Source organism: Castor canadensis, chromosome 2 (assembly GCF_047511655.1).
Source record: "Castor canadensis chromosome 2, mCasCan1.hap1v2, whole genome shotgun sequence".
NCBI lineage: Eukaryota > Metazoa > Chordata > Mammalia > Rodentia > Castoridae > Castor > Castor canadensis.
Genome location: NC_133387.1, coordinates 92,305,996 through 92,318,346, shown reverse-complemented (window position 1 = coordinate 92,318,346; position 12,351 = coordinate 92,305,996). Strand labels below are relative to the sequence as shown.

The following is a 12,351-nucleotide window of genomic DNA, read 5'->3' as shown; positions in this document are numbered from 1 at the left end:
CATCATTTTGTAGGCAAAGGATTCCATGACAGTGTAGAGCACAGAGAAGGGAGAGAGGGAGCTGGTGGAGGGGAAGCGGGAGTGAGATATATCCTAGCAGCTGTTGTGGAAGAGCCTTGAAGGTAGCAGACCTTTGCAGGAAAGCCATTACTATAAAATGCCACCGGATTGGAAGGAATGAGTATGTTTAAGGAGCTGTGATACAGAGACACAGCATCATTCTGGATGAGAGCTCTGCTGCCATATCCCACTGCCTTTTGCACAAGTCCACCCAGGCAGATGGTCCATGCACATGAGTCAGGGTTCTCCAAATGACCGCTGCTCATAGCCTGTACTATCTAGGTCATTAATAGCACCACTGTCCACCCATTCCCTTGAGTCAGAAACCTCCCTCTTCCTTGGGGAGAACTCAGTTTATTTTAGCTCCAACCAAACTGCTTCTCTCTGTCGCCACACCCACTACCCCTAGTTCAGGTTACCATTATTTCGCTAAATCCCAAATTTTATTTTTACCTCTATCCTTGATTTCTCAATGTTGGTTTTCTAAAGAGAAATTGATTTTTCTACAATTAATTCTTACCATCTTTACTTAAAACACTTCAGGCTGGGTGCTGGTGGCTCACACCTGTAATCCTAGCTATTCAGGAGGCAGAGATCAAGAGGCTTGTGGTTTGAAGCCAGCCTGAGCAAATAGTTCTGTAGACCCTATTTCAAAAAAAAAAAAAAACTTTCACAAAAAAGGGCTGGTGGAGTGGCTCAAGGTGTAGGCCCTGAGTTCAAACCCCAGTACCACAAAAAGAAAACCTTCAGATATTCCTCATAGCCTTTGGGTTGAAACAATCACCTTAATATGGCTCCAAGTGTTCATAATGAACTGTAACACTTGCATCTCAAGTTGTGATCCCATGCACCTTAGCTACACTGTACTTGCTGGCTTCCTGAATGAGGCATGCGCCCTTATGATTAATGTGGAAGGGAACGCCCATAGTTCCTCCATTTAGAGACTCCTACGCTCTTCCTTTCACCTGAAGAGCTAGAACTACCCATCAGCTCTTAGCCTAACACCACTCCCCCCAGGAAGCTTTCTTGACGTGACCCTCATATTGGCGTCCAGTATCTCCTTCCCTAATCCAGGGATTCCAAGTGACTTGGCAACTGCCTAGCATTCTGCCCTTCATCCCCACATACACACCTACAACCCTCCTTCCCATCTCTAAACAGTAAACTCCTCAGTGCAGGACCCATGAGCAAACTGTTCCCTCAGGAATCCCCATTGCCTAGCTCACTGCTGGGCTTTGCAGATACTCAGGAAATATGTGCAGCCTGTAAAAGTCCATAACCAAGTGCTAGGGATCATGTGCATCTGACAGGCTGCAGAGCAATAGAAGCCCGCTAGAGAAACTAAGCAAGGGTCAAGCTGAGAAGCAAGAGAGACAGTATTGGCTGCCTGTGCAGGAAGCAGAGGGCCCAGGTCTCTAGAAACAGGTGTCCACTGTCAATGGGAGGGCAAAGGTGATGAAGAATTAGGAGAGCACTCTGTTTGGCTGAACAGCTTCTTGAAAGTCAAGGGCAGAAGTGTGGGTGCCTAGTGTTGCCAAGTGAGATGGAACACAGGGCAAGATGATAACACATAGATAAAAGGTAGCTAAAGAAACGTTGAGATTTGTGGGGTGGGATAGTGTTAAGGGCAAAGAGAAATGCGTGTGTGTGTGTGTGTGTGAATTTTCTTTCAGAAAACTCTCAATCATAAATCTGATTGGCGAAGAAAGTAAATGGTGAGTGTGTATACTTCAGGTACAGAGTTAAGTGTTTATCAAATGAAAAATATAAATAATAAATGAGTAAGTGTATTTACAGGGAGATTTGCCTTGCTAAAAAAAAAAAAGAGTAGATTTTACCAAAATGCAAACTGAAAAAAAAAAAGCCTCTTTATGTCTCAGAAAAGACATCCAGTTCACAGATCAAAGTGTAACAGTTGTCTGGGACCAGTATTTCTCTCTACACCAGTGCTCAGTCACTAGAATGTTTACTTTCACAGTTCCCAGAAAACTGCTTGTAGAAAGCCTCAGACCTTAAATATGATCCACTAATGACATCTACTCATATAAATGGCTTTAGCTTTCCATGTACTAGTCACATAGGACTGAGAAAATATCCAGGAAGAGACACTTTTGAGAAAAATTAAAGATCTCCATCTGACCTATGGGTTTCAACCAATAAAGAAAATTGCATGTGAACAAAAAGGATCACACTTCACATACAGGTTTGTCTTTTAAATCTCTATCAGAAGCAAAGGTTTTTTTGTTGTTGTTGTTGCCATGGTATTAATTTCACTTATAACAGTTTAGAGAAATGCATTCAAGTTAGGCTTAGACATTAAATTATTTTTCATGAGACATATGCTTCTGATGCAATTTACAATACAGTCAGCATCAGTAAGCTCTAATTTCAGAGATATTTGTTAATCAACTGATGGTAAATTCAATTTCTACTTGGCTTCTACTTTTTACGCTCAATTCCCCAAAGCTATATACCACATGGTATCCCCAAAATACTAATTGATTTACTGTAAGAGCAGATTACATTCCTAGAAAATGTCTGTGTAACAAATGTATACATAAACAAGTGAAATCAAGGTTTTATGAACAAACCTATTTTCTTACAGAAGACTGCATTTCAGATCATGCACTGATTCCAGACCTTTCAGACAAATGACCATAAAATCCTCTATATACTCAAATTACAAATAATAATTCAGAATAGTCAAAGCTTCTCAGTATAGAAAATCACATAAACTTGAAATATATTGTCTATAGAGAACGTGGAGTTCAAGCATGACTTTATTCGCAGGGGGGAGAGGGGGCTCTGCTGGACTGCAGATTGTCCTTTACACATTTGAGCAGTAGATCCTCACTAGGCATGGTGACAACCAAAGACACATGCCAACACTTTTCCAAATGTCCGTTGGGGGAAATACTGTCACAGCTGAGAGCCATCAAGTCTCCATTACTTACAGAATGAGCTATGGCCCAGACAAAATTAATTGCCAGCACTGAAACTGCTAGATAGTGACAGTTCCAGGTCTCGAGCTGAGATCTCTAGGAAACCAGTGCCACAGAGACTGTAGCAGTGGAGCATGGCAGAGTTCACACTGGACATGCACTCATCTGATTTTCTGCCCAGCCTTACTCTTTCTGCTTTGGGCAATTTGTTCATCAAATACCTCCTAACCCTGTAGCTCGCCCTGTCCATTAACATGGTCCCATTCAAACACATCCCTTCCTGATCTCACTCTTGGACCTACTCCATGCTGGACTGCATCTAAACTCTTGTCCCCAAGGACAGGGGGAAGAGTCATCAAGAATCTAGGGCTCCAGTTGTGCAACCTGATGGACAAGTTTTCTATGTCACTGTCACCTAAGGCGTCATTCACTCACACTTTGTCTTCTATACAGGGCACTGCCCAACCAGCAAGAGGCATCTGCTATTTCACAGAAAAATTACAGGCCTCCCCTTCCTTCTACTTCTCCCCCGACCCCAAACTAATCCAACTTAGTAACTAGAATATGACCAGTTTGCCAGGAAATGAGAGGGTATTCCTCTTTGTTCCACACCTCTCCCATTTTCCTTTTTTTTTTTTAATTTACTTTTTTTAGTCTCCAGCATTAGAACGAGAAGAAACAGTTAAGTCAGTGAGAATCCTGGGCCTCTAACTTAAGGAGTAAGTCACTAAATGTGAAGTACTGTGAGTTTTTGGTAAATAGTTCATTTCTTTTCCTTGTTACTTAAAAATGTTTGAACTATCTAAAAGGTTTTCCCAGCATCAGTTGTATTTTTTAAATAACAGGATATGGAAAAATTCAGAAGCTAGAAATCCCTATTCCATTCCCCCTAATCAATTGCATTTAATTATAATTTTTCAGTTTACTGAGTGATAGAAGCAAAAACTCTGAGGTCACTTGTCAATGGTCAATTGTAGGAAACTCAGCAGGAAAGTGAAGTGTCTGAGAAAGGTCTGCGCTTACCCGGATGTAGGCGTCCTGGTGGTGCTTAGCAAAGTACAGCATGTTGTCCAGAGCAAGCATCCCGGGAGGGGTCTGAGTGAAGTCCATGGCTGGGTTGACATGATTCTGTGATGAGAACGAAATGTTTCGTTAATTCTTCAGCAGACTTTGCCAACCACCAGGGTACTGGTGTTCCTTATCAAGACGGAAGTACACAAGGCAAGTCCTACATAATGAAATGCGATGACATTTTCTATTTCCATGGAAATCTGTTAGGATTGGGGAAGGGACTTCTTCCAGCTCTGCAGGTTCAGCAAATCACTTTTATACCTAGGGTTGGGAAACCCCAAGAAAGGTCAAAATACAGGATTATTCTTAGACAAAAAAAAAAAAAAAAAAAAAGAACCCAAGAGTCACATTTCTGGTGGCCACATTAAAGTAAAACCAATGACATTTAGGAAGAAAGCCCTGGAATGTAGTCAAGCTCTATCATTTATCTCAGAAATTGCCTCCGTGAAGCCTTACCTTTCCGCACCTTGATTTTCTTATCTTTATGTGTGAGTAAGTATGGCCACCCCTGTTGGTGCACTTTGTGAAGTGTCCAGGGTTATACAGTCTGCAAGCCTCTAAGCACAATCACTGGATACAATTCAGATGTCCACAGTGTTCTGCCATCTGCCTGCTCTGGAAGAGTGTGCCAGGCATCACCAGTCTTCACACATAGCCTGATAACAACAGTTACAAATAAGCCTAGCAAGGGAGCAGGCCTGGTGCCTCCAAGTTCTCTTTATGCTTGGTATCATCCACTAAACACCAGGAGGACTCTTCAGAAAGCAAATCACTCTCTACCATAATCACAAAAAAAGATCACCAAGAACAGTACTGGAAATACAGACCTGGATGGTGAATGATCTAAAGGAAGCCATATTTTTCTTTTTCCGTGGAAAAAAATGTCAAAGCCAGGCATGGTGCTGCACCCTTGTAATCCTAGCACTTTGGGAAGCTGAGGCAGGAGGACCTCAAGTTCTAGGTAAACACAGGCTAGATAGTGAGACCCCAAGCCAAGGCTTGGGGTGTAGCTCAGTGGTAGAGTTTACCCAGCACATGCAAGGAAAGAACTGGGTTGGATCCTCAGTAGTCAGAGAACATTTGCTGTAGCTTTATAGAAAAGCTACTGGGTTTGTATGTTGATTCTATATCTTTCAACTTTACTGAACTTATTCAGAAGTTCTAACAGGGTTTTTTTTTCTTTTTTTTTTTTGTGGAGTCATTAGGGTTTTCTACACATAAAATTGTATTACCTGCAAACAGAAACAGTTTGACTTCCTCCTTTCTAGTTTGTATGACTTTCATTTCTTTCTCTTGCCTAATTGCTCTCGTGAGTCCTTCCAGAACTAGTTGAATAGAAGTTGTAAAAGTAGGCATCTTGTCTCACCACAAATTATAGCTACCTACTTTTTATACAGATTTAACCATCCCACAGTGTGTGTGTGTGTGTGTGTGTGTGTGTATTTTAAAATATCATGTTGTACTTGATAAAATCCTACAATGTTATCTGTCAATGTAAAAAATTTTTAATTTAAAAGATTGTTCGGGGAACATTAAAGAGAACTGCTTTTAACTCATGATCCAAATAATTTGCTTGAGATGACATATTTTCATTTTAACTCAGAATATTTTTAATAGACAGCTTGAATTTCTGTTTTGCTATGGACATTCTGATTAATAGTAAATTTTTTTTCTAATTTAGGTACAAGAAGGCCCTTTTATTCACTTGTTCAAGGTTCAAACCACCTATACTTTTCTATGTTATTAAAGAGTACATCTAAACTGTCTTTCCAAACCTGATTAGAATTTGTTTATAAGCTAATAAATAACATCCAAAATCAGAGAAAAGCAGTACTGCACTGGACCACAGTTCCTATTTCAAAAATATTCAAGTTCATAATATCTACTAAGTAGGTTATATCAATGCAATAATTTTAATATTTTATTTTAACATTTTATCCAGATTCACTTGTTAAAATACTGGAAAGCTTATTAAAATGCCAAAGCACCACCACCAAGGAAAAAGATGTATCTCATAAAATTAAAATAATTGCGACAAAATGAAAATCACTCAGCATGTTAAATGAAGTGCAGTTTAGTCTTAATTTGATATTCATTAGAAGAAGAGGGGCTAACCTATGTTCAATAGTGGCGTAAAGGAAAAAATCAGAATATTGGAAATAAATGACCAGAGACTTTGTCAAAAAAAGGAGTTTGTAGTTACAGATTTCATATTTTTAGTTATTTAGTAAAGAATAGTAAATTGATGACTTTGATACACTTGATAATCATGAACATAAGTAACATAAAAAAAGGTTCCTACTTGCTGAGCACTTTCTAGATGCTAGCACTATTTTGAACTTTACATGTATTAAGTCTCACAACACCTGCAGCCAGCAGGTACTATTGTTGTCTCCACGTTGCTGATGGGGAAACTGTGGCCAGATAACTTCAGGAGCTTGCTCAGAACTTCAAAACTTGGCTGCTCAAAAGTTTTGGCTGGGCAGCCAATGTCCTCTTTGGACACTACAGCCCAGTGATCTTTTGTTCTTACTTTTTTCCTTCCCACCAGTTTAGAAGCTGAACACATTTATTTTGGTACTGCTAGCATTTAGACTTCTCATAGATAGAGAAAAGTTTATTTGACAAAAACATAAACTAATCAATATCAGCCATCAGGCAGCATGGGCCAGCCTACAAAGTAGAGCAAGCCAGATATAAAAGAGAAAAATATGACATTTATTTCTTCAGACCTATTTTAAGCATTGGTCTATCAGTCATTCCAAAAAACAAGTACACGAAAAGAAAATCAAGTGAAAAAATTCATTTCTCAGAATCTAATTCTAACAACCCACTAGAACTGTATGTCAGTAAAGTTGATCCATGGTTCAAAAATCATCACTCTTATTTGAATTTTACACCTAGGCTCCCCTGGCAGCCTCATTCTTTCAATCACACCCCTCCTCAGGCACATATGGCAGGTATGAAGAGAGCACTGTGCTTTCAAAAGATCCTTCCAGTTAAAAAACAATAGACAGTTGTGCCTTGGGATCCACGAGGGCTTGGCTCCCAGATCCTCCATGGGTACCAAAATCTTGAGATGCTCAAGTATAAAAGAGTATAGTAATTCTAGGAATGGGGGCAAGAGGGCATAAAGGAAAATGATGAAGGTGGTGAATTCAACTAAGATATATTGTAAGAATTTTTGTAAAAGTTATATTATTGTTGTACCTCCAGTGCAACAAGAATATAATAATAAGAATAATAAGAGCATAGTGTTTGTACAGAAACTATGCACATCCTCCATACAGTTTAAATCATCTCTAGATTCATTGTAATACCGATATAGATAATGGATATATTTTAATATTTAGGAGATAATGACAAGCAGGAAGTCTGTACACATTCAGTACAGATGCAACATTTTTCAAATATTTTCAATCCGTGGCGGGTTGAATCTGTGGATGAGGAACATGTGAAGGTGGAAGGTCAACTGTATATAACGATATTTAGAGTTCTTTGAAAGAACCATATTGGAAATTAGCAAGTGGGCCTACTAAAAATCACATCTGCTATGTGGCAGGCATTGTGCAAAGTGTTGTACAAAAGCTAGTTCTTAATCCTCACCAAACCCTCACCAAGCCAATATTAGCATTACCCAACTTTAACAAGAAGGAAGCAGAGGCACTGAGAGATAGGGTGGCTTGTCCAAAGTTTCAGAACCAGTATGGGTCAGAGCCACGAGGTGAACTCAGAGTGCAGGTTTTGAAGCAGAATTTTGTAATGCTGGCTTTTTGACCTATCTAACACTTGCAAATTTCACACAAGTCTATTGCACATCTCCAAACACTGGTTCTCCTCAATCAACATTGTTCCCTCAGGCAGAATGGGCCTGGGATCCACCCTTCTTAATAAAAGCTTTTATGTCTCCATCCCTCCCAGGCATTATAAAAGACCAAAACCTCTCTCACAGGCAATGAACCATGTCCTAATTGTCTCCAACAAATAAGCTTTTACCACGAAAACCGCCAATTAGAAAATAGGTTTTTATTTCAATGATTTGCTCTAAATTATGAAACACCACCACATTTAAATGAAAAAAAATCTGTTTTATAGCTGGGATGAATGAGGCGCCTCTCTCTCTCTTTTGATGCCCTGCCTCTCTCTCCTTGAAATGATGGTTAGAGTTTCCTTTCTTGGTTTTAATAGTAAGTGAAAAAATTTTACAAACATAGATTTTTGATAATGGGAAAAGGAAAAGAATTACCAGCTAAAATAGTTGAAAGCTTTCTGAACTGTGACAAAAAGACTCAAGAATGTAGCAAGGCCAAGAGCTCCGCCACTCCTTCCTTATTTATGAGATGCTCAGGGTACAGATTTATTTTCTTTCTTGTTCTGTGTTATTTTTTTCCACCTGTCTTGAAATGGAAGCTGCAGAGCTTTGATAAATGGCTTACAATTTCTCCTTGTTTTACTGCGAAGCTGTGTACTTCTGTACATCCTTCTGAAATGTTGTTTGTGGTTTCCTGCAGAAGGGTTGTTGTATGAATCACAGTGGACAGATCTCAGTCCCAGAGGAAAGGGAAACCCTGTCCCAACGTGCCAGAGTTTGCACATGGGAAATGTGGTACCGACTGGCAGAGGAACCATGAGTTATGTTATTGTGAGCACCCTGTATGCCCTGTGGTGTCTAGGTCCTGAGATCACTTCCTCTTTTGTTAGCCATGGCCAGTTTCTGGCTGAATTATTTCAGCTATACATTCAAGGGAAGGTTATAAGCCCTATGACAGAAAATCTCTAAACCTATTCTGGGTCCATACACCATGGCCACTAGAAGAAAGGGATGAACCATAAATATCACCTAAGGCAGCTTCTTATTTTATAGATGAGAAAACTGAGCTTCTGATGGAGGACAGTAGTGTTCAAACTTGAACTGGTGTCTGGAAGAAACAATTGCTGTAACTACTCCCAGAGTCTCTAATTTGTTAGGCCTGGGATAAGGTCAAGAATTTGCAACTCTAAGGACCAGATTTTGTGGTACACACCTGTAATCTCAGATATTTGGGAGCAGATGGCTGAAGGATTGAAGTTCAAAGCCAGTTTGGGTAAAAAAAGTTAGTGAATCCCTGTCTCGACAAACAAGCTGGGAGGCTTGGTAGCACACACATGTAATCCAGCTATGTGTGAAGTATAGGCAGGAGTATTACTAGAACCAGAGATGCTCCATGGATGAGATTCACAAAAGGAAGACCTTTGCTTGGCCCTTGGGTACTGAGTTCGTGATGTTATCACAAAAAAGGACACATCAAGATAGAGATCAAGAAAGTTTACCAGTAAAGCAAACCAAAAGAAAGCTAGAAAGATAGTACACATCCCAGACATGGGTGCAGACACACTGATAACAGGTACAACAAGTGCTCTAACATAAGGGGTATTTGTAGTGAAAAAGTAGGTTGGGGGCTTGGCTTAAATTCACCATAGCAAAAGTTCTCCTAGTTGTTCTGACATCTGGTATATTTAGCCATTCTTGCAGCTACGCTGCTTTAACAATTGGGTCCAAAGATTTCAAAGTTAGCCATTCATTTTGGATCATTATGACATAGATGTCCAAACCTCCCTTAAAACAAAGGATGGGTCCTGCCAGATGCTCCCCTCAAGACAGGCATCCATCCCGGTGATGAGTATTTTCCTTTGCAAACACTTTCTGTGCCCAGAGGAGTCATTCTTCCAGGTGGTCTTTCCCAGGATAAGTGTCTTTCTTTAAGAAACCCTAGCTCAGTTCCCAGAGTGTATTCATTATTTGGACAAGTGGGCAAGGTCAGAGGCAAAGAACTGCTCATTTTGCTTTTTTCCCTTCTTTTTATTAAGTAATGTTGCAGCTTGTGAAGTTTAAAGCAAAGAAAGCAATATCTGGGTGGTTTAACTTAAGCTTTTCATTAGTTTAATGCTTATCTGTGAATTCCTGGCTGCTGTTTCCCAAGCCTTATTTTCCCCTGGTCTGTCCTGCCTCACAATGATTGAGGCCAGCTGGGCAAAAAGCATGAGACCCTTTCTGAAAAATAATGAAAGCAAAAAATGCTAGAGGTATGACGTGAGTGGTAGAGTGTCTGCCTCTCAAATGTGAGGCCTGAGTTCAAACCACAAAATCACCAAAAGAAAAAAAAAAAAGAAATTGCATCCATAACAATTTCCCAGTGGTATAAATACTGCTGGTTGGGGACCACATTTTTTGAGACCTACAGGAGAGAATGGCTCATCTCCAATAACACAGGTAATATCCAAAGAAGATCTGGAACCAATTTCCTGAATCCCATACAGTTGTCCATCACACTTTAACTCACTGGTTAAACATTAAATATAATTGTTCTTTATTGGCTTTGTGCTCAGGCCTTCTATTAATGAAACAATTTTCTTTATGCAGAAACGGGAATTATAATTTAGAAAGCTCTCACTTATTCTACTGTTCAAATTTCTAACTAAAATAATATGCATTAGCACTTCCACAGGAAGCTGTGATCAGTCAGTATTTTCTCTTCTCGAATTCTTCCTGGTTGGGGAAGCCGAGCTGGCACTAGCCTGAATGATTTTTAAATGATCGGTGTTTTTCAATTACCAATGCCGTACTAGTCCTTCATTAGTGTGGATAATAAAGAGATGATTACAATAATGCCTGCCAGATGGCATATCGTGGGGAAAGCCTTTGAGGATTTAGGAGATCATATTTGTGCTATATGAGAACCTACATTTGCTGAACAAATACAGCACTAAAAGCAACCTTTATAACAAATCACATTAAGCAAATCTTCATTCAGTCTCTGAAAAGCCCCATTCCACAATATCCCTTGAGTCTGGCAGTTTAAGGTCATGATCTCCAAGGGGAAGGAGGGTCACCTGTGAGTTCTAAACCACACACCCTCCAAACCCTGGAGAAATGAGCAGGATGGTGTTTCAACATGCACCTTAGAGTAGCACTTCCCTACCTTGCACCTGCAAATCTTGAGTTCTTAAAAAAACCCTAACGTGCAGGCTGTTTCACAACCAAGTTCAACAAGAAACTCTGCAGCTGGGAGCCAAGCAACTGGATCCTAAAAGATCACCAAGAGATTCTGATGTCCAGCCAAAGATGAAAACCACTTTTCCAACCCATGTTTCTCCAATTTGAACCAGCAGGAAGAACAAAGCCCAGCATTTCTGGTTCACTAGGTGTTGAGTAGAGGTCAAGAACCACCAATCGCACGAGTTCCCACATGCTGCTAGTGGTCTGTGGAACACAGTAGGAGAACCACTGCTCTAACGCCACAGTGGCCATGCACGAGAGAGGTTAGGGACTTCCACTCACAGCTGATGCCTTACAGCCCTCAGTGGCCTGAACCAAATGTTGGGTTAGGCAGCCGTTTTATCACGATGGCAGCTTTGGGCAGGACACACATTCTCTGTGTTGACCCAAGCTCACCACTCTCTCTTCTGACAGCTTGGCATATCTATGCAATGAGACTTTGAAAGCATCTGACTTTGGAACCCGCAACAAAGATCTTGGTTCCTAAGTTCTTCCAAGTAACTTGGGGTAATCATCTAATTCTAGTCTTGGTCTCTGCCCATTAAACTCCATAAAATTCAACAGTGTGGATGAAAGCAGAGAAGATGGCCCATCAAATGTGAAGTAAGACTGGAAGATGGCGAATATGTGGAGGACAGGAAAAGTAACTGTGGCCAGGGCTTGGCAGTAATATAGGTAGGCCACACGCAAGGCTCTCTAAAGCACTATTTTGGTTAATCCTCCTGACGCCCCCACGCGGCAAGTGTCGGTAAAGAGGTGAGGGTCAGACTAGAAACTTCTGCAAAATCACAGCTACTAAGTGGCAGAGTTACCTCTGCACTTGCACAGCTTTTTTTCTTATTTAGGTCCAAAAGGTCTTCAGAGACTAGAAATACAAGCCCCATTAGCAAGAAAGAATTTAGTCAGAGAAATGCAAAATCCCGTAAGAATTTTTTTTAGAAATTTATGCACAAATCGCAGAATAAGGGAATCTGGATTACGAATAATTCATGAGAATCAGTTCTTCATCATTAAAATCTGATTTTTTGAGGTAAAGGACAAAGAATCTTTGTGAAAGAAACACCCAGGAAGACACTGAAGGGCCAGATCACCCTTTCAACCTTCTTGGCTGTACTTGGTTCTCTCTTTGCTTGGCCTCCCTAGTGGCTCTGCTGTTCTCTCTAATCCCCCTCATCCACCTGCCAACCCCTGGCCTCCCAGCCAGATTTCTGTCTCCTGATTTGGTCATTTCATACCTATGCT

The 12,351-nt window shown here is 40.4% G+C and overlaps 1 protein-coding gene across 9 annotated transcripts in view; it reads right to left on the bottom strand.

Moving 5' to 3' along the window:
• Elmo1 (engulfment and cell motility 1) overlaps nucleotides 1-12,351 on the bottom strand; it is a 532,930-nt gene that overhangs the window by 264,313 nt on the left and 256,266 nt on the right. For all 9 annotated transcript variants that reach the window (XM_074065278.1, XM_020158561.2, XM_074065279.1 and 6 more), the window contains one exon: nucleotides 4,026-4,130. In XM_074065278.1, coding sequence (XP_073921379.1) covers nucleotides 4,026-4,130 — 105 coding nt within the window. The remainder of the gene's footprint in view (nucleotides 1-4,025; nucleotides 4,131-12,351) is intronic.